At 37.1% G+C, this 24,980-nt stretch overlaps 1 protein-coding gene across 8 annotated transcripts in view; it reads right to left on the bottom strand.

Annotated features, from left to right (window-relative positions):
* The window catches only part of MYCBP2 (MYC binding protein 2), a 283,331-nt gene that overhangs the window by 150,545 nt on the left and 107,806 nt on the right, over nt 1-24,980 (bottom strand). For all 8 annotated transcript variants that reach the window (XM_030312209.1, XM_030312183.1, XM_030312194.1 and 5 more), the window contains 6 exons: nt 24,688-24,805; nt 18,608-18,812; nt 17,856-18,009; nt 5,672-5,844; nt 4,604-4,729; nt 4,390-4,517 (listed from right to left, as the gene is read on the bottom strand). In XM_030312209.1, the coding sequence (XP_030168069.1) occupies nt 4,390-4,517; nt 4,604-4,729; nt 5,672-5,844; nt 17,856-18,009; nt 18,608-18,812; nt 24,688-24,805 (904 nt within the window). The remainder of the gene's footprint in view (nt 1-4,389; nt 4,518-4,603; nt 4,730-5,671; nt 5,845-17,855; nt 18,010-18,607; nt 18,813-24,687; nt 24,806-24,980) is intronic.

Consider the following 24,980-nt stretch of genomic DNA (forward strand, 5'->3'; position numbering starts at 1 on the left):
CATTCTGGTTTTTTTTTAATGATCCTTAGTACTCTGTAAAATGAATATTTGATTAGAATATTTCTGTAATCTAAAATTTTTCAGTGGTTTCTCATTCCCTGCTTTGTATGTAGCATAACATAAAGGTCCTTAATGATTTCCCCCTTATGTTCGACAAATATTTCTCAACACATACTGTGTAGTGTCCTAGGAACGGCCAAGGCCACACAGGTGAAAACAATGCAAATAAAAAAATGGGGTAATTGGGAGTTAAATTTGTGGTAAGGGAGATGATTGTTTTAAAATTTTTTTTTTAACGTTTATTTATTTTTGAGACAGAGAGAGACACAGCATGAACGGGGGAGGGGCAGAGAGAAAGGGAGACACAGAATCGGAAGCAAGCTCCAGGCTCTGAGCCATCAGCCCAGAGCCCAGCTTGGGGCTCGAACTCGCGGACCGCGAGATCGTGACCTGAGCTGAAGTCGGGCGCTTAACCGGCTGAGCCACCCAGGGGCCCCGGGAGAGGATTGTTTTAAATAGGCTCACCAGAGAATCAAGACCTGAATACAATGAGGAAGTGATCCACAGAGGTACTAAAGAGTTGCAGTCAGCAGAAGTAGCCAGTGTAAAAGTCCTGAGGTTTCACTATACCTGGCACGTCTGAGGAACAACAGCAGGCCACTGTGGCTGGATTAGAGCGAGACAGCTAGTATAATATAAGGTCAGAGTGATAATGGCAGGCAGTTCTATGGTGCTTTGTGGGCCCTCCTAAGGCCTGTAGCTTTTAATCTAATCCTAGAAGACACTGCAGGAATCCCAACAGAAGGAGTAGCATACTCTGGTGGACATTTTAAGAAAATCACTGCTGTACTGAGAATAGAATAAAGGGAGCAAGGACAGAAGCAGGATACAAGTTTGGAGGCTACTGTAATAATCTAGGTGAGAATGGCTATGGTTTGGACTGATTTGATATTAGCAAAAGTTTTTAGAAGTGGTTAAATCCTGGCTTTATTTTCAAAGTTCAGCCAACAGTGTTTGCTGCCGAAGGGGATGTGGGGTGTGAAAGAGAAGGCAAGGATGATTCCAAGATTTCTGGCCCCAGCAGGTAGAGGAATAAAGTTAGCTCTATCCTAAGTCAGTTAATTGGGATGGGGAAAACATCAGAACAACAAGTTTATTAGAGAGATCACCAGAAGCCTAGTGTTGAATATGTTATATCCGAAACGCCTATCAGCTATCCAACTGGAGATGTGAAGTAGGAGCTGTATCTATGACTTTGGAGGTTAATAAATTGAAAGTAATCAGAGGAAAAATACTTAAAAAGCCATAAGCCTGGATCATTTTAGGGATGAACAGACTTTAAAAAGTGTCCAAGACTGAGTTCTGGCACTCCAACACTCAGAGGTCAGGAAGATGATGAGTAACCAGGCTGGGACTCAGAAGAACAGTCAGTGAGACGGGACAAAAATCAAGTGTGGGGCTTTAGGAGCCAAGTGAAGACAGTATTTTAAAGAAGGGTTTAATTGGATTAAATTATGTCCACTGGTTAAGGAAGATGAGGAGTGAGAATTGACCACTGGCTTTAGCAATCAGAAGCCACTCACATCCTTGACAAGAGCAGTTTTGGTGGAGTGGGTGGGGCAAAAACGTGATTAGAGTGGATTCAAGAAGGAAAGGGAAGAGAAAGAATGGAAACACAAAGCATGTCAGTAAGAATATGTCCAGAGTCCAGCTAGGTGGCTAGTCCAAGACAAGTACCTTTGCCCAGAGTAGTTAGTGGTGGAAGACTCTTCTAGCAGCAGGAAGGAGGTAAAGGAGGATCCAACAAGAAAAGATGTCTAGGTTTCTGACTTAGGGTAACAAGCATATTGTGGAAGGTACGATTTAAGAAAGGGACTACTGGAAGAAAGCCAGGTCCTGGGGAAAGAGCATGAATTCAGTTGAGATATAAAGACTAACAACTGTCATGCCTTTAAAGCACTTACATGGAAATGGGTCAAAGAAGAAGTCTGAGCTGGAGATCTAAATTTGGACATCATGGTATGCTGACAGCTATTTAAACTTCAGGATTAGAAGAGAATGTCTAGGAGAAAATATAAAGTGTAGAAATAGGGCCCTAGGGCTGGGCTTAGAAGAAATCCAACATTTAGTGTCCAGGTAGAAGAGGACAAACCTACAAAAAAGACAGAAGAAACAACCAGAGATATGAAAACAAAACAAAACAAAACAAAAAAATAAAGAGGCTTACTGCTAGAAAAAAAAAAATGTATACCTTGGAGAGGTGAGTGGAGGAATAAAAAAAGACTTCCGTTGGAAAACCTTAGTTTACTCACTAATAACTGAATTACAAAGGCAAGTTCACATCCAGTGTACTGGAGGAATAAGGGAGGATTTGAGACTTAGAAAAAAAAAATTACATCCACTATAAAGACAGGATTATGGAAGGCCTATATACTTCTGTACCACAACTACTGGAGACAGGGGTCAGTATGGTGTTCAATATCATCAAAACAAAACAAAAAACTTTTCAGGGCCAGAAAAAAAAATCTTCTTGATAAACTTACTAGACAGTGCCAACTAGCATTATGTAATTCACTGAGTTTGCTTCTCAATCTTAACTTTGAACCAAGACATCTTAAAATAACCCTTTCAAAGAAATTGCTCTGAAATAAGCCAAAAACTAAAACTACTGTCCTTCCTCCCCTTCTTCCTCTCTTCCTTCTTCCCCTCCCCTCCCTCTCCCCTTCCTTTGTATATATGTATGAATGTATGTATGTATGTGTGTATCTATCTATCTATCTATCTATCTATGCCATAGGTATCCTTAATCATTACTCCATCCCTATCCCTAGGGACTTCTAATTCTTACTTCCTTAATCTCTATATTATCTGTGTTTCTTTACCACATGTATTACAATCATAGCCAGAAATAAGCAAATGTTTTTAAGTCTGTCAGCTCTGGGTGGGTCTCTATGGGAAGTGTCCTCAAAAACCATCATTTTAAGGGAGTTTTAACAATATAATTTTTAGATATTAAAACAATTTTTTTTAATGTTTACTCGTTTTTTGAGACAGAGAAAGACAAGAGTATGAGCAGGGGAGGGGCAGAGGGAGACACAGAATCTGAAGCAGGCTCCAGGCTCTGAGCTGTTAGCACAGAGCCTGATGCGGGGCTTGAACTCACGAACTGTGAGATCATGACCTGAGCCGAAGTTGGCTGCTTAACTTAACTGACTGAGCTACGCAGGCATTCCAATTTTTAGATATTATTGAGAGAACTAAGAATTTATCTCCTGAACAGATGGCATTTAATTGAGAATTTTTAATGAAGCCTGCTATTGAAATTAAGGCAGTAACTATAGTTTTACTTTAAAGGCAAAGTCAGATTGGGGCACCTGGGTGGCTCAGTTGGTTAAGCAGCCAATTTAGGTTCAGGTCATGATCTCCCAGTCTGTGAGTTCTAGCCCCGTGTCGGGCAGCCTGGAGCCTGCTTCAGATTCTGTGTCTCCCTCTCTGCTCCTTCCCCTGCTCGCACTCTGTCACTCTCTCAAAAAAATAAACATGGGGAAAAAAAAGGCAAAATCAGATTAATTTGAGAAGTAGAACATTCAAGCTGTTAGTGAATTTTCAAAGAATGAGCACATCCTTTGCTTGCAATAATTGCAGGTCTTTTCTGAGATCAACAGGTAAAGTAAACTTAGGACATTTGATTATTTTTATGTTATCTACCTGATGAATTCCATACCTCATATTCCATCTCTCACTTCATTCCTGGTCCCCACTCTTAGGGTGATCATGTCTGTTTACATAGTATTTGGCATCAAAAATGCTAACTTCTTAAAAAGTTTCTTTATTTGAGAGAGTGAGCATACACATGAGCGGGGGGGAGGGGCAGAGAGAGGGAGAGAAAGAATCCTAAGCAGTTTCCACGGTCAGTATGGAGTCCATTGCGGGGCTTGATCTCACAAACCAGGAGATCATGACCTGAGCCGACATCAAGAGGTGGATGCTTAACCTATTGAGCCACCCAGACCCCCTAATGACTTTTAAGGCTACATCAAAATGTCCCTGAATCAAAACACCTGTGCCCTCATTATTAAAGTGGCTACAAAAATAGAGGCATATCAAAAGGTACTGCTGTTCCTAGACCACTAGGAAGTTCAGCACAAAGGATTGAGATTGACTATTATAGTCTTTTTCAGCCTAAAATTATTATAAAATCATTTTCCATCATTTCCTCACTTCTTGACTTTTGCTTTTCTGATGAGTCAATGATTTATTATTATTATATTAGATTTTAGCTATGTTTCCTCAAGTCCTTTTTTATATATATTATATATATATAAAATAATAAGCTAAGTCAAAACCAACATCTTCAAAAAAGGGCAACAGTGTCAAAAAACTGCTTACCTTAATTTTCGCAGTATATTCTCCTCTACCTCCAAACAGACCAAGGCCACCAAGTAAAATATCAGTGTCAGCACTAAAACGTATAGCTTCTACTGAATGGGCAGAGTAACCCCAGCCCCCTCCATGACCTAAAGGACACAAATAAATAATTTATGTTTTAAGATATTTATATTTCACTTATAAAACAATATTTCCTAAAGATAAATATACATACTTTCAAACCTGTTCACTACACTATAATCTTCTTTGGAATAAACCTTCATTACTGCTTGAGTCTCCTCCTCTGTACTTGCAACACCCATTTTTAAATCCTGCATAGCTGCTAAGGTATCAAGGCAACCTAAAAACAAACAAACAAAAATTCAACTCCTTGAAATTAAAATTTCCTATTATATTGATGACAGGAGATGATGTAGGGAATAAATTAAAATAGTTAACTCTGTGCTCAATAAATGTATTCCAAAATTTAAACAATGTTTCATGAGAGAACACCTATAACCAATAAGAATTCTCCACTGCTTAGGTAATTGTCATATTTAAACACATTCTATATGTCAATGTTTTGCAAAAAACTGCATCTTTAGTTTTGGATGTTTATAACGATTTACCAGCTGAAATTTGAGAAAAAAGAAGCAAGGAATTATATGTATGCTCTAGTAATTATACTTAGGAATATGACTTCACAACTGCTAGGTTTAGATAAACATAAATAAGTCTTTTTAAGGATCTTTTTAAAAAACAACAAAGTAAGTAGTTATGTGGATTGGTACAAAATTTCCACCAACAGAATATCTATATAAACTGAAAAAATGCTGTATTTCAAATTAATTAAATAGAAGTAAAGAGAAACTGTGTTATGTAAAAAAAAGAATATGTATAAAATTTATAATTATATGAATATGTATTTTATAGGATGTCATTTAAAATAATGTATATAAATTAAATATTATAATTATATATTTGAATATTCTATCTGTATCTCTAAAGTTAATATATTTAACCTAAACAAAGGTATTATTTAAAAAAATACCTATTAGGAAAATTATCTTCAGAGATGCTTTATACTTGGACATACACAAACTATGTTGGTTCAAATCTGATGTATTGTTCTTTGTTGGATAAACAAACCTCTTAAAGCTAGGGGGTTTAACTTACATTGCACCTAGTATTTTGTTGTTTAACACACATGAAAAAATGACATACAAATCTAAATATTCTCAAAAAAAAATTCTCAGCACACTGCATGAATGAAAATTAACTGGTCATCAAAGAGCAACCCTACCTAGAATGTGCAAAGCTGCATGAGATCGGGTGGTGAGAGCCCTTGATCCTGTTGGTAAGGCAAGTTCAGGACTTAGAATACTACATCTGGACTGCATGTCTGCTGCAGAGGGAAGTCTGGCATCAGCAACCACTGCATTGTAACACCACAGCTCTCTGGTATTTGGTCGAAACCTTCAAGAAAGAATAATTATAGCACTTCAACATACAGTTTCATTAAAAAATTTTTTCTAAAGTAGAATTGATGATACAAAGGGATTACATACAGTCAGCTTAAAGAGGATAAAATGTAGCTCATTATTTTCTCTGAGCTAAGTATATAAATAAAATGATTTATGTCACTATAAGTGGAATAATTTGAATGAAACAGTAACACGGGCTATGATTTTTTTTTATGAGTACAGGAGCAATAGTACACATGGTGCACACATATATAAAGCTTTGTACAACAAAAAGTCTACAGATGAAGTCTAAAGACAAAGGGCAAGTTGAAAGAAAATATGTGAAAAACACATGCGACAAAAGAACAGTATTCACAATGTATAAGAGCTCCTGCAAGACAAAAAGAGGTATCAATCTAATATCAAAAGTGGACAAAAGACTTGGAATGCTGTTTCCACAAATGAAACACAAATAAAGTGTAAGGAGGTGTTCAACCTTACTAATAAACAGTAAACCATAAGGGACCCACAATACCCCCCACCATTATCTCATTTCTCTTATCTCTTCCATAAAAAAACTCTCAAAAAGCTGCCTCCATTTCTTTGCCAATTTTTTGCTATGAATTCTTTTTGGAAAAGTTGTTTTAATCAACTACAGAGTACATACAAAAGAATAGTAACAAAATATTTTCAAGATAAGGTATGAAGAATAATGCCATAATGTGCACCAGTAAAAAGAACATTACTACTACCTTTTAAGTGCCCTGGATCTCCCTCCCTACTTAATTTCTTTCCTTTTCTTTCAAAGGTAGCAATTACTTTGAAGTTTAAAAGTTTATCATTCTCTTCTTACGTTTATGATTTTTCATATGTTATATCAAAATTGTGTATTATTTAAGTTTCATGTTTTGAATTGTTTATGAACAGGATAAACACTTTATGTGTTTTTCTGTGGCTTGCTTTCTTCAAACAAGAGAATATGCTTACAATGTATTTATACAATGGTGTATAACTGCAAGCTCATTCATTCTCATTGTTATAGAGTATTAATAGCTCATGTGACTATATTACAGCTATTTGTCCATTCTACTAATGATGGCAAAAAAATGAAAACCACTCAATTTTTCCATTACAAAAAAATGCTGCTGTGGATAATTTTATAAGTTTCCCTAAAAGCATTAATACAAGAGTAAATGGGAAGGAAGAACAAAATTCTCATTTTTTCCACAACTGGTATTCCTATACAGAATACCCAGGTTCTTTTGAAAATCTGATTTATGTCAGATACAGCTAACAATCATATTCATTTATTAAGGATGGTTTTGTCAATCAATGGTGCTTGATGATCCAAATTTACTAAATACAAAGGACAATCTTGAAGAGATATTTACACACTCACAATCATAGCAGTATTATCCACAAGAGCCAAAAGGCGCAAGCAACCGAAGCATCCATGGATGGATAGTGGATAAATAAAATGTGGTAGAAACATACAATGGAATGTTATTCCAGCCTTAAACAATTCTGTCACAGGCTATAATGCGAATGAATCTTGAAAACATGATGCTAGAAATAAGCTAGTCACAAAAAAGACAAATACTGTATGATTCCACTTATATATCAAAACTGGTCAAATTCACTGAAAGTAGAATGGTGGCTGCTACAGGCTAGAGGGACAGAGTAATAGGGAACCGTTCTTTGGGTACAGAGTTTCAGTTTTGCAAGATAAAAACATTCTGGAGATCTACTGTAGAGCAATGTGAATATACCTAACACTGCTGAATTGTACAACTAGAAATGGTTAAATTTTGTTTTTTACCATAATTAAAAATAATTATTAAAAAATCTTTATCTTAAACTTAAAAATAATACTTGGCACAGAACAAATTCTATGAAAGTACCTGCTATAATTAGTAGCATTAATATAATTGTACTATTAAGTTTTAATTTAATCTATTAATTAGTTTGTGTGTGTGTGTGATTATTTCTCTAGTTGCTTTTAAGATTTTTATCTTAGTCTTAGTGTTCTATAATTTCACTACAATTTCTCTTGATTGTAGATAATGGAAACACAATTTCTAATATCTGTGAATTTTTTTATTTTTTTATTTTTTAAGTTTTATTTATTTATTTTGAGAGAGACAGAGACAGCATGACTTGGGGAGGGGGAGACAATGAGGGAGAGAGAAATCCCAAGCAGGCTGCATGCTGTCAGCACAGAGCCAGATGCTGGGCTTTAACTCATGAACTGTGAGATCAGGACCCGAGCTGAAACCACGAGTTGGACGCTTAACCAACTGAGCCACTCAGGCGTCCCAGATATCTGCAAATTTAAACCTTTTTTTGGTTCTAGAAAATTATTAGGCATTATCTCTTCAAATGTCTTTCTCCTTTATTTTCTCTAATTTCTAATATTTTCTTCTTGGATGTGTACTAGATCTTATTATATTCTTCAAATCTCTTTCACATTTTTTATTAAAAAAATTTTTTTTAATGTCTATTTATTTTTGAGAGGGAGAGAGAGAGAGACAGAATGCCAGCTGTCAGCACAGAGCCCAATATGGGACTTGAACTCACGGACTGCAAGATCATGACCTGAGCTGAAGTCAGATGCTTAACTGACTGAATCACCCAGGCGCTCCCACTTTTTTTATATTCTTGTCTCTGTGGCATTTTGTGTAATTCCCTTTCATTTGTTCAAATCTGATCTACACCACAACCCTAAGTTTCATGCCATCCTCTCTCCCTTGCACTACTGCAGTAACCTCCTGTATCTGTGCCTGCCTCCTTCCCATCTATTTTCCACACAGTAAGTATAATCTCTTAGTGTTGCTTCCCAACTCAACATCCTACAAAAACTTCCTATTGGAAGAAAACTCAAATTTCTTGATCTACCCTACAAAGTCCTGCATGTCCTAGCCCTGCCTACTCCTTTGAATTCTTTTTGTGCCACTCACTCACTATGTTTTAACCACACTGGCTTTTTTCAAGTTCCTAAAACACAGCCAAGCTCGTGCTGGTACCAAAGCATTTGGGTCTACTAAGCTCTCCCTGCTCAGAAAACTTTTCCTAACTCTTCAAATGCCTGGTTCTTTTTATATTTTAAGGTCTTAACTTATACTATCTCCACTGAATGGAATATAGGTCACTGCTGTTAACCTCAATCATAGCGCCCTCTTTTTCCTTAATAATGCTGAGCAAGCTCTGTAAAGTATATTAATCATTTTGTACAGTCTTTATCTCTGTTAAAAAAAAAAAAGATGACTTCCATAAGAGCAAGGACATTGTCTATCTCATATCATATAGTATGTATTTAAATATTAACAGAATAAAATTAAAATAGCAAAAATTGAAAATAATAGTGCAGTATTAGCATACAGTATTAATATTAGTATTTAATATTATTAAATGATAATAACTGTATAGTGATGCAGATAGTATGGGAAAATACGGACTCTCACATGCGGTTGGTGAAGAGAGTATTAAGGGAGAAAAGGGCAGGTATATATGACAATTCTGACTATCTTCTGACTCAGCAATTCCACTTCTTGAAAGCCACCTCATAGCAATACACTCCCATGAGTATAAAACTCTGTGCGTAGGGGCGCCTGGGTGGCGCAGTCGGTTAAGCGTCCGACTTCAGCCAGGTCACGATCTCGCGGTCCGTGAGTTCGAGCCCCGCGTCAGGCTCTGGGCTGATGGCTCGGAGCCTGGAGCCTGTTTCCGATTCTGTGTCTCCCTCTCTCTCTGCCCCTCCCCCGTTCATGCTCTGTCTCTCTCTGTCCCAAAAATAAATAAACGTTGAAAAAAAAAAAAAATAAAAAAAAAAACAAACTCTGTGCGTATATACATGTGTGTGTTTGTGTGTTCACTGGGGCATTATAGATAATACTGAAACATTAAAAAATAATCTAAAAATTTTGTTCATTAATAGGGAAATAGATCAGTATATTTTGGTATATCCAGACTACAGGATTCTATACAGTTTTAATAAAAAAGCAGTTCTTAGAGTAGTGACTTGGAAAGACCTAGAAATTGTTGTTTAGCAAAAACCCTAACTTTTAAAATGAATATATTCTTATATGTATTTTAAAAATACATGAATTTAAAAAGGTGTCAAACTGGGGCTCCGGGGTAGCTCAGTGGGTTGAGCTTCCGACTTCGACTCAGTTCATGATCTCACCTGTGAGTTCAAGCCCCACATCGGGCTCTGTGCTGACAGCTCAGAGCCTGGAGCCTGCGTCAGAGTCTCTGTCTCCCTCTCTCTCTGCCCCTCCCCTACTCACACTGTGTGTGTGTGTGTGTGTGTGTGTGTGTGTGTGTGTGTGTGTGTGTGTCTCTCTCTCTCTCTCAACAAATGAATAAAGGCTTGCACCATGCAAACGCCCAATGTTGTGCTTCTGCGGATCCATCCCTCCAAGGGGCCTGCCTCCCTCCAGGTGCTGCAGTGCCCCTCCCGCAGGGGACCACCTACTGCAAAGCAAGCTAAGCCTGCCCCTCCTGCCCCTGTGTACCTTGCAGATCCACCCCATCTAATATGCCCTTGGCCAGATCCCATCTCAGCAGCACTACAAACCTGGCAGTGTGTAAGCAGCCCAGACAGAGGCCACACCACTCCACAGTGAGTCCTGTCCCTGGAAGAGGGCAAGATAAGGTACATACCAGTCTGACTGTGGCCCCAGTGGTGGGCTAGGGACAGACATCTAGTCTGACTGCAGCCCCGCCCACCAACACAAGTTACTCCAGACAGCACAGGGGAAGTGCCCTGCAGTTCTGTGCCACTCCAGGGACTATCCAAAATGATGAAACGGAAGAATTCTCCTCAAAAGAGACTCCAGGAAGTAGCGACAGCTAACGAATTGACCAAAACCGATTTAAGCAATATAATGGAATAAGAATTTAGAATAATAGTCATAAAATTAATCACTGGGCTTGAAAAAAGCATACAGGACAGCAGAGAATCTATTGCTACAGAGATCAAGGGACTAAAAACAGTCATGAGGAACTAAAAAATGCTATAAATGAGGTGCAAAATAAAATGGAGGCGGCCATAGCACGGATTGAAGAGGCAGAGGAGAGAATAGATGAATTAGAAGACAAAATTATGGAAAATGAGGAAGCTGACAAAAAGAGAGATAAAAAAAATCCAGGAGTATGAGGGGAGAATTAGAGAACTAAGTGATGCAATCAAATGGAACAATATCTGTATCATAGAAATTCTAGAAGAGGAAGAGAAAGAGAGAGGGGCTGAAGGTGTACTTGAACAAATCATAGCTGAGACTTCCCCGATATGGGGAAGCAAACAGGCATTAAAATCAAAGAGGCACAGAGAACTACCTTCAGCTGTAACTTGAATCAAACTTCTGCATGACACATCATAGTGAAACTGGCAAAATACAAGGATAAAGAGAGAATTCTGAAAGCAGTTAGGGATAAACAGGCCCTAACTTACAAAGCTAGACACATAAGGGTAGTAGCAGACCTATCTACTGAAACTTGGTAGGCCAGAGAGGAATGGCAAGAAATCTTCAATGTGATGAACAGAAAAAATATGCAGCTGAGAATCCTTTATCCAGCAGGTCTGTCATTCAGATTAGAAGGAGAGATAAAGGTTTTCCCAAACACACAAAAACTGAAGGAATTCATCACCACTAAACCAGCCCTACAAGAGATCCTAAGGGGGATTCTGTGAGTGAAATGTTGTAAGGACCACAAAGTACCAGAGATATCACTACAAGCGTGAAACCTACGGACATCACAATGACTCTAAACCCATATCTTTCAATAACAACAATGAATGTAAATGGACTAAATGCTCCAACCAAAAGACAAATGGTATCAGAATGGATAAGAAAATAAGACCCATCTATTTGCTGTCTACAAGAGACTCATTTTACACTTGAGGACAACTTCAGATTGAAAGTGAGGGGATGGAGAACTATCTATCATGCTACTGCAAGTCAGAAGAAAGCTGAGTAGCCATACTTACATCAGACAAACTAGACTTTAAATTAAAGGTGGTAACAAGAGATGAAGAGGGGCATTATATAATAATTACAGGGTCTATCCATCAGGAAGAGCTAACAATTATAAATGTCTATGCACCAAATACGGGAGCCCCCAAATATATAAAACAATCACAAACATAAGCAACCATGTTGATAAGAATGTGGTATTGCAGGGGACTTTAATACTCCACTTACAACAATGGATAGATCATCTAGACACAGGATCAATAAAGAAACAAGGGCCCTGAATGATACATTGGATCAGATGCACTTGACGGTTATATTTAGAACTCTGCATCCCAAAGCAACAGAATATATTTTCTTCTCGAGTGCCATGGAACATTCTCCAAGAGAGATCACATACTGGGTCACAAAATAGCCCTTCATAAGCATAAAAGAACTGAGATCATACCATGCACACTTGCAGACCACAATACTATGAAACTTGAAATCAACCATAGGAAAAAGCCTGGAAAACCTCCAAAAGCATTGAGGTTAAAGAACACCCCACTAAAGAATGAAGGGGGTCAACCAGGAAATTAGAGAAGACATTTAAAAATATATGCAAACAAATGAAGATGAAAATACAACAATCCAAACGCTTTGGGATGTAGCAAAGGCAGTCCTGAGAGGAAAATACATTGCAATCCAGGCCTATCTCAAGAAACAAGAAAAATCCCAGATACAAAATCTAACAGCACACCTAAAGGAAATAGAGCAGAACAGCAAAGACATCCCAAACCCAGGAGAAGAAGAGAAATAATAAAGATCAGAGCAGAAATAATATAGAATCTAAAAAAACTGTAGAGCAGATCAATGAAACTAAGATTGGTTTTTTGAAAAAATAAACAAAATTGATAAACATGTAGCCAAGCTTCTCAAAAAGAAAAGGGAGATGACCCAAATAGATAAAATCATGAATGAAAATGCAATTATTACAATCAATCCCTCAGAAATACAAGCAATAATCAGGGAATACTATGAAAAATTATATGCCAACAAACTGGACAGCCTAGAAGAAATGTTCAAATACCTAAGCACCCATACACTTCTGAAACTCAAATGGAAAGAAATAGAAAACTTGAACAGACCCATTACCAGCAAAGAAATTGAATCAGTTATCAAAAATCTCCCAACAAATAAGAGTCCAGGACCAGATGGCTTCCCTGGGGAATTCTACCGGACATTTAAAGCAGAGATAATACCTATCCTTCTCAAGCTGTTCCAAAAAATAGAAAGGGAAGGAAAACTTCCAGACTCATTTTATAAAGCCAGCATTACTTTGATTCCCAAACCAGACAGAGACCCAGCAAAAAAAGAGAACTACAGGGCAATATCCCTGATGAATATGGACGCAAAAATCCTCAACAAGATACTAGCAAATCGAATTCAACAGCATATAAAAAAAATTATTCACCATGATCAAGTGGGATTCATTCCTGGGCTGCAGGGCTGGTTCAACATTCACAAATCAATCAATGTGATACATCACATTAATAAAAGAAAAGAAAAGAACCATATGATCCTGTCAATTGATGCAGAAAAAGCATTTGACAAAATTCAGCATCCTTTCTTAATAAATACCCTCGAGAAAGTCAGGATAGAAGGAACATACTTAACCATCATAAAAGCCATTTATGAAAAGCCCACAGCTAATATCATCCTCAATGGGGAAAAACTGAGAGCTTTCCTCCTGAGATCAGGAACATGACAGGGATGCCCACTCTCACTGCTGTTTGCTAACATAGTGTTGGAAGTTCTAGCATCAGCAATCAGGCAACAAAAGGAAATCAAAGGCATCAAAATTGGCAAAGATGAAGTCAAGCTTTCACTTTTTGCAGATGACATGATATTATATATGGAAAACCAGACAGACTCCACCAAAAGTCTGCTAGAACTGATACATGAATTCAGCAAAGTCGCAGGATACAGAATTAATTTACAGAAATCAGCTGCATTCTTGTACACTAATAATGAAGGAACAGAAAGACAAAGAAACTGATCCCATTCACAACTGCACCAAGAATCATAAAATACCTAGGAATAAACCTAACCAAAAATGTAAAAGATCCGTATGCTGAAAAGTATAGAAAGCTTATGAAGGAAATTGAAGAAGATATAAAGAAATGGAAAAACATTCCGTGCTCATGGGTTGGAAGAATAAATATTGTTAAAATGTCAATTCTACCCAAAGCTATCTACACATTGAATGCAATCCCAATCAAAATTGCACCAGCATTCTTCTTGAAGCTAGAACAAGCAATCCTAAAATTTATATGGAACCACAAAAGACCCTGAATAGCCAAAATAATTTTGAAGAAGAAGACCAAAGCAGGAGGCATCACAATCCCAGAATTTAGCCTCTACTACAAAGCTGTAATCATCAAGACAGCATGGTATTGGCACAAAGACAGACACAAAGACCAGTGGAATAGAATAGAGACTCCAGAATTGGACCCACAAAAGTATGGCCAACTAATCTTTGACACAGCAGGAAAGAATATCCAATGGAAAACAGTCTCTTTAACAAATGGTGCTGGGAGAGCTGGACAGCAACATGCAGAAGAATGAAACCAGACCACTTACTTACACCATTCACAAAAATAAACTCAAAATGGATAAAGGACCTGAATTTGAGACAAGAAACCATCAAAAACACTAGAGGAGAAAGCAGGAAAAAATCTCTCTGACCTCAGCCACAGCAATTTCTTACTTGACACATCCTGAAAGGCAAGGGAATTAAAAGCAAAAATGAAGTATTAGGACCTCATGAAGATAAAAAGCTTCTGCACTGCAGAGGAAACAATCAACAAAACTAAAAGGCAACCAACGGAATGGGAAAAGATATCTTAAAATGACATATTGGACAAAGGGCTAGTATCCAAAATTTATAAAGAACTCCCCAAACTCCACACCCGAAAAACTAATAATCCAGTGAAGAAATGGGCAGAAAACACGAATAGACACTTCTCTAAAGAAGACATCCGGATGGCCAACAGGCACATGTAAAGATGCTCAATGTCACTCCTCATCATGGAAACACAAATCAAAACCACACTCAGATAGCACCTCACACCAGTCAGAGTGGCTAAAATTAACAAATCAGGAGAGTTTAGATGTTGGCGAGGATGTGGAGAAACGGGAACCCTCTTGCACTGTTGGTGGAAATGCAAACTGGTGCACCCACTCTGGAAAACAGTGTGGAGGTTCCTCAAAAAATTAAAAATAGATCTACCCTATGACCCAGTAATAGCACTGCTGGGAATTTACCCAAGGGATACAGGAGTGCTGATGCATAGGGGCACTTGTACCCCAATGTTCATAGCAGCACTCTCAACAATAGCCAAATTATGGAAAGAGCCTAAATGTCCATCAACTGATGAATGGATAAAGAAGGTGTGGTTTTTATATACAATGGAATACCACTTGGCAATGAGAAAGAATGAAATATGGCCTTTTGTAGCAACGTGGATGGAACTAGAGAGTGTTATACTAAGTGAAGTAAGTCATACAGAGAAAGATAGATACCATATGTTTTCACTCTTACGTAGATCTTGAGAAACTTAACAAAACACCATGGGGGAGGGGAAGGGGAAAAAAATAGAGAGGGAGGGAGGCAAAGCATAAGAGACTCTTAAAAACTGAGAATAAACTGAGGGTTGATGGGGGGGTGGGAGGGAGGGGAAAGTGGGTGATGGGCATTGAGGACACCTGTTGGGATGAGCACTGGGTGTTGTATGGAAACCAATTTGACAATAAATTTCGTATTAAAAAAATAAATGAACAAACGTTAAAAAATTTTTTTAAAAATGAAAACACATATTCATGTATTAATTGTATATATTTTGAAGTGGGAAATAAAATTGGTATTCTTAACATTCATCCCCTTTTTATAGGTGTTAAGTTTCTAATTATACAGGAGAAATTCTCTGTTAAGACGACAAAAAGAAGCATTCTGGATGGAAGGAAAGTCAAAGTAAGCTAATACTGAATCTGCAGTATCTATGACAGCTGTAAAATGCAAGTACCCTAGTGAAAAACACAAAGGACATAAAATAGCCAGAAGTCAGGATAATAGAATAAAAACTCTAATTCTGATTACAAGAAAACACCCTCCAGCTGTTTTAGTGAAACACTGGAGGAGTGACTGCTCTTCATCTCTCAATCTTTGTTCTGGAACAAAGAGGTAAATGGTCAAGGACTGTGGAGACATTTGAGATCATCTCTCCCAATGTTATCACCATATGTGAAAAAGGCAAGGTTCAACTAACTGCCTACCACACTTCTGAGTTCTGTTAAGACTCTAGGAAATGGCTCTAGTTATACTATTAGAATCCAGTTCTGCTATTAACTAATGTAGAGAATGCATTTCTAATTTAGTGAATGTATCCATAAACAAATTCCACCCTGTCAACTTTTATTTTGCTAATGCAAATTTACTTCATTTAAAAATAAAACATATAAAAGTTATACATATTCTATAAAGATTCTAGAAAATAAAGAACTCCCCAAACTCCACACCCGAAAAACTAATAATCCAGTGAAGAAATGGGCAGAAAACACGAATAGACACTTCTCTAAAGAAGACATCCGGATGGCCAACAGGCACATGTAAAGATGCTCAATGTCACTCCTCATCAGGGAAATACAAATCAAAACCACACTCAGATAGCAGTGCTTGCTCTTTGGTAACTAAGTCTCTTGTGTATGGACTTGTAATCAGTAAATAACTAATGACTAGTCTATCTTTACACCATGTGCCTTTCTATACCCTCCATGCTATCCCACATGACCACTCTAATTTTGATTCCTAGTATTTCATGTCTCCGTAAGATTTACTATAAGACTACTTACCTGCAGTCTCTCATTATCTAATCTATCCTATGTAATGCTGCCAAGGAGAATGAAAAGCACTACTCAATTCTGGCTTCCAGACCTTCTCACAAAGTGTCCAAGTAAGACAGTTATGCTGGTCAGCAACCTGGGAAGCAATATAATTACTTCACTCTGAATGCAGCCTTAGGAATGATAGCTTGGCCTCTTAAGACGTGGCTGGCTGATAGAAATGAAAGCAGGCACGTGCAGAGGAAGGAAGACAGAAAAAGCCTTTTGCCTTTCCTTACAGGTGCTACTTAAACCTTTCAATTTATCTAATTCCTGTCCACTTATGTTGGCCAAATAAACAATGCAAGGGATTGGGGCGGGGCGGGGGAGGTAAGTCCTGTGATAAGTCACTCTGGTAATGCAGGGGACACCTCCTACTAGTATTCAAACCTAGAGTTGCTGAAAGGGACAACACTTTTCTTTACTCATTATGTATATAAAGCACCATAATAAATTTTAAACAAATACAATATAACTTGAGTCTCTAGTGTATCTGTATCCATTCTCTACATTTTTACAGTTTCCAGAGTTTGGTAGCCCTATACATTTCGACATTTCTCTACCAATTTGGGGATTCTGTTATGTGCATTCATAAAGGGCGAGTTTATTTACCTTAATTATTCTGTACTATGTTTGGCACAGTTTCTTCTACATAGTCGGTAATAATTCAATATTTATGAAAAAAGAATGAGCTCTACGCAGTTTAGATATGATTGCTGAAAGACCAAAAATAACAACAGAATTCTTAAAAGTAAAAGTGCTTAATATAATGACAGTGGCAAACAGTTCTATAGCACCTACTATGTGCCTCAGCTCTAAATTCTTCACTCCTCCTAACAATCTATGAGGTAGGTACTATTATCATTCCAAATTTATAAATGAGAGAAGTGAAGCACATAGAGCCATGATAACTATTCCAAGTTGACACAGAAAGCAAATTGTGGATGTGGGATAAACCGAGGCAGCCTGGCTGCCTTAATCACTGCACTACACTGTAAAGGTCCCAGGAAGCACAGTTAAATAGGAAAGTACTCATGTATGTAAAGTCTGCTTATACATGAATTTTACATCACCACAAAAGTATAATTTGATCAAAACTTATTCACCACTCTATTTTATAAACAGAGCTTACCTCCAAATGACATCATACACAGGGTCAAGACACACACCGAATCCTTGCAGATCCTCTTGTTCAGAGTCATTAAAAGTTTTACAACTCCCATCCACTTTATTGATCAAAAGACATTTAAATGGAGGAGGTTCTGACATAGAAGCAGGTACCAAGCCTTGAGGAAAGATATTTATACATCTTAAAAATGCATTACCCTTTTACATATCCTCAGCTTAGAAATTAAGTATTACTTATAAGGTAAGTATTATTATTACATCCATTTCACAGATGAGACAAAACTGAGATTAAAATAGATTAACTAAACATTTTTAAGTAATAGAATTAGGACTAAAACCTCAGGTGGTCTAAATCCACAACACATGCTCTTAAAATCTATATTACCCTATTATATAATTATTTATGGTATCACAGACACAAGTATAGATTGATACCTACAGATGGAACTTCAAAGTTTGACTTACATAACCTTTCATAAAAATTAATTTCTACCATTTACCTAACCAGAACTAATATACAAAAATTCCTCCTTCCAACACAGGGTTTATCCTACTTCAATTTGGTTCATATTTCCACGACTCCCTAGCTTATAAATACTCATATAAACACAGACACTTAGAAGCTTCTTTAAAATTTCTTCAAACAGAAAGAAAACAAAAAGCTCTAAGACTTATCTAATGATAAGGAAAGATGATGAATCATTTACTATCAATCAAGAAAATGATTTTGGGAAGGACGTTTTTTAGGGATATTACCTATTATGTGTTTACTGGCAAAAATTTCTGATGTAGCAAGTACATGAGAATTAATAAGTGCTTCATCAATTCGTAAGAAAGTCTGGTCCCCACTTGCACCTATCCAGGTAGCTTTTCTTCCATATTTTGATCCAATGTTAGGCATGGGAGCTGGTTTTGCATTCCAGTATGGCACATCCAAAATTGGTCTGCCAAGTTGTCCTTTCTAAAAAATTAAATAAACCGTAATAACATTATTGGATAAAAAAATATCTGATTTTTTATAAAATTAAGAAGACAGTAGACAAAAATAGCTCTATGAAAAATTATTCTTTATTTACTGTTAGTACTTTTACTTATTAATGACATTCATGTGAAATTTGGACCAAAATTTATAAAGAAATAAAATAATTTCTATTATTCTTAGAAACTCTACTCCTAATAAGCCACAAAATGCATTATTAAAAAACAATAATAAAGCTAAATATTTTCCATGCAAGAAATCTTCCTGAAATATTGTCTTTACCTACATTTAAATGGAAAGTACAATATACAACATGTTAAAAAAAATTAGTATTACAAATTGTTCATTTAAAAAATTCACTTTGAAAAAAAATCACTGTGATATTGACAGTATACAATGAAAGTCACTATTAAAATCACAGTCTGAGGGGCGCCTGGGTGGCGCAGTCGGTTAAGCGTCCGACTTCAGCCAGGTCACGATCTCGCGGTCCGTGAGTTCAAGCCCCACGTCAGGCTCTGGGCTGATGGCTCAGAGCCTGGAGCCTGTTTCCGATTCTGTGTCTCCCTCTCTCTCTCTGCCCCTCCCCCGTTCATGCTCTGCCTCTCTCTGTCCCAAAAATAAATAAACATTGGAAAAAAATAAAATAAAATCACAGTCTGAAAATATTTGAGTAAGAGCCAAAATAATGAATACTACAACTTGTGAATACAATTTGAAAATTAAGTATGTTCACATGATCATGTGTTAGTAAGTTATTTCATTTATGTTTCAAGATAAACAGCAGAAACAATGTTAAGGAATGGTATCTTAAGTAAATAATTGTTAACTTATTTAAAACTATGGCTGTCCACAGGTACTAGGTTAGGTAAGAGTTTAATTTAAAAAATAAGAGGAAGCCTTTCTCCACTAAGCTAGTAGCTATAAAAGAATGCTGATGGTGGATAGGTAAACATTCATCCACCCCAGGCTCAGGAGCTGGCCCTCCCCCCACAAAAACTTCCCTTCCAAAAACCCTCTGGAGGGTGGAAAATGCTGGATCTTGACTTCCAGCGCATCATTGTCTGTAAGTAATGGGAATGAGAAACCATTAGCAAAAAAGCTGAAGAACAAGGGAGTCTGGAGCACTATAAACAGCCTGGTTAATTCTCACCCCAACTATTAGGTTTCTAGTGAGTTCTATCACTCCAACATCATAGCAAGAAACCACAGCCACAAAGTGACTGCAAAAGCAACAGAACTTCAATCCCTGGGCTGAGCCAGGAGAGGGAAAAGTGGCAAGCACAGGAACACAGAAGCCAAAAAAACCCTGATGTTTATTCTCAGCTTCTTTCAATGTCTGTTCTTATTTTTTGACAAAAAAAAAAAAAAAAAAAAAAAAAAAAAAAAACAGAACAAACAAAAAAAACCCCATAAGAATGTGAACAGTGAGCAAAATATATCATATTCAAGGACATTATGCTTTCAGAAGAAAAATAATTCTATTTGTCATTAACTACCGAAATAAGTATCTACTCCCTTACTATCAACCAACTAATGTAAAGAAAAGCAGTGTAAAAATACAACAGATGCCTGGACAACCCCAGGCATTCAGAATATGGCTACACATAAACCATATTTAAATTCATGAAAGTTCACAACTAGAACTTCTAGGGGTAGAGGACAATAATGGCTGTCTGATTTCAAATATTAACATTCACAATCCCCCCTCCCCCGCAAAACAATATAAAAACCAATACACAGGGCAAAGAAAACCACACATCACTCAAGCCTTCAGCAGTATTAGGAAATAGCAGATCTGCTGACTTTTAAGTCACCTGTAACCAGAGGAATAAAACAAATTCCAACCATTTTCTCCACCCACCTGCCACTGCAAGTTGGAGGGGGTGAAGCCTGCAAAAGGGGGGCTTGAGAAGAAGAGAGGAGTACAGAGGACTTGGAAAAAGCACTGGTAAAATCATCTACCCAAAGAGAAAACCTAACCCTTAATGTCAAAACACTAAATGTAGGTTAAGGGCTTGAAGGTTCACAGCACCAGCTACAGGAAAAAGGCTTCAAAGTGTGCAGGGCCACTTCTCACCCATCAGACTGTCACGAATTAAAAGGCATGACAGTGCATTGTGTTGGCAAAGCTGTGGAGAAACAGGTATTCTCATCCATTGCTGGCGAGAATACAAAACAGAAGGGAGTTGTTAATATCTCACAAAACTACACAGGCACTAACCTTCAACCCAGCAACCTTACTTCTAGAAATTTACCTCAAAGATACACCTCTAACGGTATTTATTGTTTTGTTGCAAAATATTGGAAAGCACTTAAATGTCCAAGCATAAGAAAGTGACTGAATAAAATATAGTATATATGTACAATGTACTATGCAGAAATAAAAAAAAAGAATAAGGAAGATCTCTACGAACATGGAGTGATTTCCAGGAAATACAGTACAGTAAAAAGGGCAAAGTGCAGAAGAGCATATATAAAATGCTACCTTTTGAAAAATAAAGGGGAAATAATTATAGATACATGTGTTACATACATACGCATACATATATGCACACAAACCTGTATCTATACAATGCAGATGTAGACAGTATATGTGTGTACTTATTTATTTATTAATCCTACAAGAAACTCAGGAAGGATAAACTGGAAAACAATGAAGTTTATTACTTACAAGCATGGAGTAAAACGGATAGGGGGGAAATGACATTTGACAGAGTATATACTATTTCTGCATAACTTAACTTTTAGAAACATGTCAATGTTCTACATATTCAAAAAATAAAATTACACCTAAGGATATGAGAAGAGGGATCCTAAAACTAAAACAAATTGAAACAGTGCATTGGGCCACAAGCCTCTCTCCTTGGAAGTCTGAGAGCTCAAAGGGGGCATGACATGTCAGGCGTCAGCATTTTAACCTGTGTGTTCCCAGGAAGGGCTAGGGGGCCTGTTACCACAGGGAGAAGAAGGAGGCCACTGTGTAACAGTCTTCTGCATCTGCCCCTTTTCTACTACTGCTGACACCCCTCGGGAGCCTCATTCATTGTTTGAGGACGAAGTGATCTCCTCCATGCTGAAAGGTCATCTCTCTTTCTCCCTTAGCCCCTGACATCAGATCTTACTCACTTTACAGAGATGAACCCCTGCCCCAGGACAGGGTGAGACAAATGGATCTGAAAAAGGGCTTGTTTTCAGAAACAAGGGGAAGAAGGGTAATCCTTGGCTGTTGCTGCTCTTCACAAAGAATCTGTTATTTGTACCTATTCTTATTAATATTAACTATTTTTTAAAATGAAACAAAAAGCAAACTGAAGCAAATGAATCCAATTCTATTCCAAAGGAATAACATAATTCCACTGAACTGGGGTAAGAAGAAAAACCCACGTGACTTATAAACACAATACTTGACTTTATACCTTTAGCTTTGGGGAGGGACACAGGTAAAAGGGGGCAGGAGCGAGAGGGACAGAAAATCCTGAACTCCTTTCAGTGAGTTTGTGTTTATAGTGGTGAGGGGAAAATCAAATATGAAACTATTTTACCCATATTTTAGGACTGACTGAATGAGAAATAAATGTATTGATATTGTTAGAAGCCAAAATTCTTACTGTGGAAAAAGGAAACAAAACAAACATGGAATGGGTCAAGTTAAGAAAGACGCCTATAGGGATGAAATGGAATTAGAGGTACTGACTGGTATGGGCTTATGATTTCTAAAATACTTACATGTATAGATATATGTACATATATGTGTACTGGGGATATAAAGACACCCCATAGCAATAAATATACCTAGTGCTCAACTGGGTGTCTAATCCTATTCCCCACTAAAACAAACCTGCATTCTCAGAGAAATGGCTGATTCTAGGCTTACAGGTAAGCCTGAAACATCCTGTTATGCCAGGAAATAAGGAAATGCTCCCAAAAATAAAGGGGCATATCACAAGAACACAGGAGCCAGCTTGAAGGGACTTGAATCGATGAAATACGAGACAATCGAAGCAACCAAATAATTAAGGACAGTAATGAAAAAAATACAAATACATGTGTCTGTATGAAACAAATAAGATGGGCTCTTGCTTACACTAAAATGCAAAGAGCCAAGTGGTAAATGTGATGGCGTGCTGGAATTAGAAAATCATCTTTTTGCAACCGTTATAGTAAAGACTGGTCTAGGCAAGGATGGGATGCTAAATCTAGGGGGAAACTGCATGAAAAGCAGGTACCCTACAACTGTCTTTTTAATAGGACTCACTTAATTGAATCAACCCATAAATTCCTTATTAATTTCAAGGGAAAAAATACTAATTATGCAGTAGAGAAATTAAACATTTTCCAGGTAATCAAAAATTGCATCACCAATGAAGGGCAGGTGGGTATTTTGTGCCTCCAGACGTGATACCTGAGAAGAACACAACATCACTTACATAGTATTTTGGCTTGGAATGCACAACCTGAAATCTAAACATGAGAAAATAGCAGAGAAACAAAAATGAGGCTCATTTTATTAGGAAAAAAAAAAAAAAAGTACTATACTCTTCAAAAACATCAATGTCATCATAATAGACAAAGAAAAGGTGTGGGTGTGGTACAGATTAAAGGAGACTAATGAGACATGATAATCAGATGCAATGACTGATCATAGATTAGAGGAGACAAAAAAAAAGTCAAAAAGTAATTACTGGATCAATCAAAAAAATATAAACTGAAGCATTCAAGAGTAAAGGGTCACAATATATGTAAAGTTATTCTTAAAGGATTCAGGAAAAAAAAGTTTTACACACCCACCCACAGAGTGTGTAAGGGACAATAAGAGCATGTATGTAAAAGTTATAAAGCAAATCAAAATGTTACCAATAGATGAATCTGGCTCAAGGGTATATGGGTGTTCTATGTACTACTCTTACTTTTTGCAACCTTTCTGTAGTTTAAAATTATTTCCAAATAAAAGATTCTTTTTTTTTTTCAAGTTTATTTGAGAGAAAGAGCAAGTGAGAGAGCATGGCAGGGGCAGAGAGAGGGAGAGAAAGAATCCCAAGCAGGCTCCATGCTGACAGCAGAGAGTCCAATGCGGGGCTCAAATTCATGAACCGTGAGATCATGACCTAAGTCAGACACTTAACCGACTGAGCCACCCAGGTGCCCGAAAAGATTTTTTCTTAAAGTTCACATTCATATTTTTGAAAAATCAATAGCTGAAAATTCCAACCCAGAAATTTAGGTTATAGAGTTGTAAACAGTTACCCATGACAGAGATGGTATAGGTTTTATGAGGCTTAAAGTCTTATGAGGCTTTTCCTTGATCTCTATTATGACCAAACTATACAAAACTCTCAGAGCATTTTTTACTCTTTTGATGTTTTGGCAAAAAGAGAGAAACAAACAGGCAAACAGAGGGAAACAGAGAGAGAGAGAGAGAGAGAGAGAGAGAAGGAGAGGAAAAAGGAAACTATAATTTTAAATAAATCTATTAAGAAAACTAGGCCTTTAAGAAGTGCTAAGTTAGAAACAGTTCTATAGGTTAAGAAAAATCAATCTGTGCAAGCTAGTTGGGAAATACGCTTCCAAATGATAGAATTAGCTCTACTGAATGTTTAAAGAATTTTGACCTGGAATAAGCATGTCCAACTCTAATACATTGTTAAATTTAATAAATTCTAATGCTATCCTGGAGAAGAAAGTTATTTCAAAGTAACGTCATTCAGGTCTTGTGTGTGCTAGATGTAGAGACAGGAAATATGCATATGCAATAATTATAACACAAGAATTTCACTGAAACCAGAAAAAACAGCTAACACAGACAAATTGTAAGGCAATGGTACAATGCAATACTATTAATGCTTAAAAAATTCCTTACAGAAAAACTTCCAAATGTGAAGACCTGTCCATCCATTAAAAGTACTGCCGTGTGGTTGCTGCCTGCAGTAACTTGTGTGCTAGGGCCTGGCAGTGCTTGAACAAGGGTGGGACATCCCCTAGGTTAAAAAAAAAAAAAAATTAAGTCAATTTCTTACAGGCCTCAACTGAAATAAAAAGCAATAAATAAACATTGCAATAAGGAATCGAAGACATAAAAGGCACTAATAGTATATTTACTAAATACTTATTGAGGTACTATATGCCTGTTTACACCTAGATCCACAAAGATGT

Source organism: Lynx canadensis, chromosome A1 (assembly GCF_007474595.2).
Source record: "Lynx canadensis isolate LIC74 chromosome A1, mLynCan4.pri.v2, whole genome shotgun sequence".
NCBI lineage: Eukaryota > Metazoa > Chordata > Mammalia > Carnivora > Felidae > Lynx > Lynx canadensis.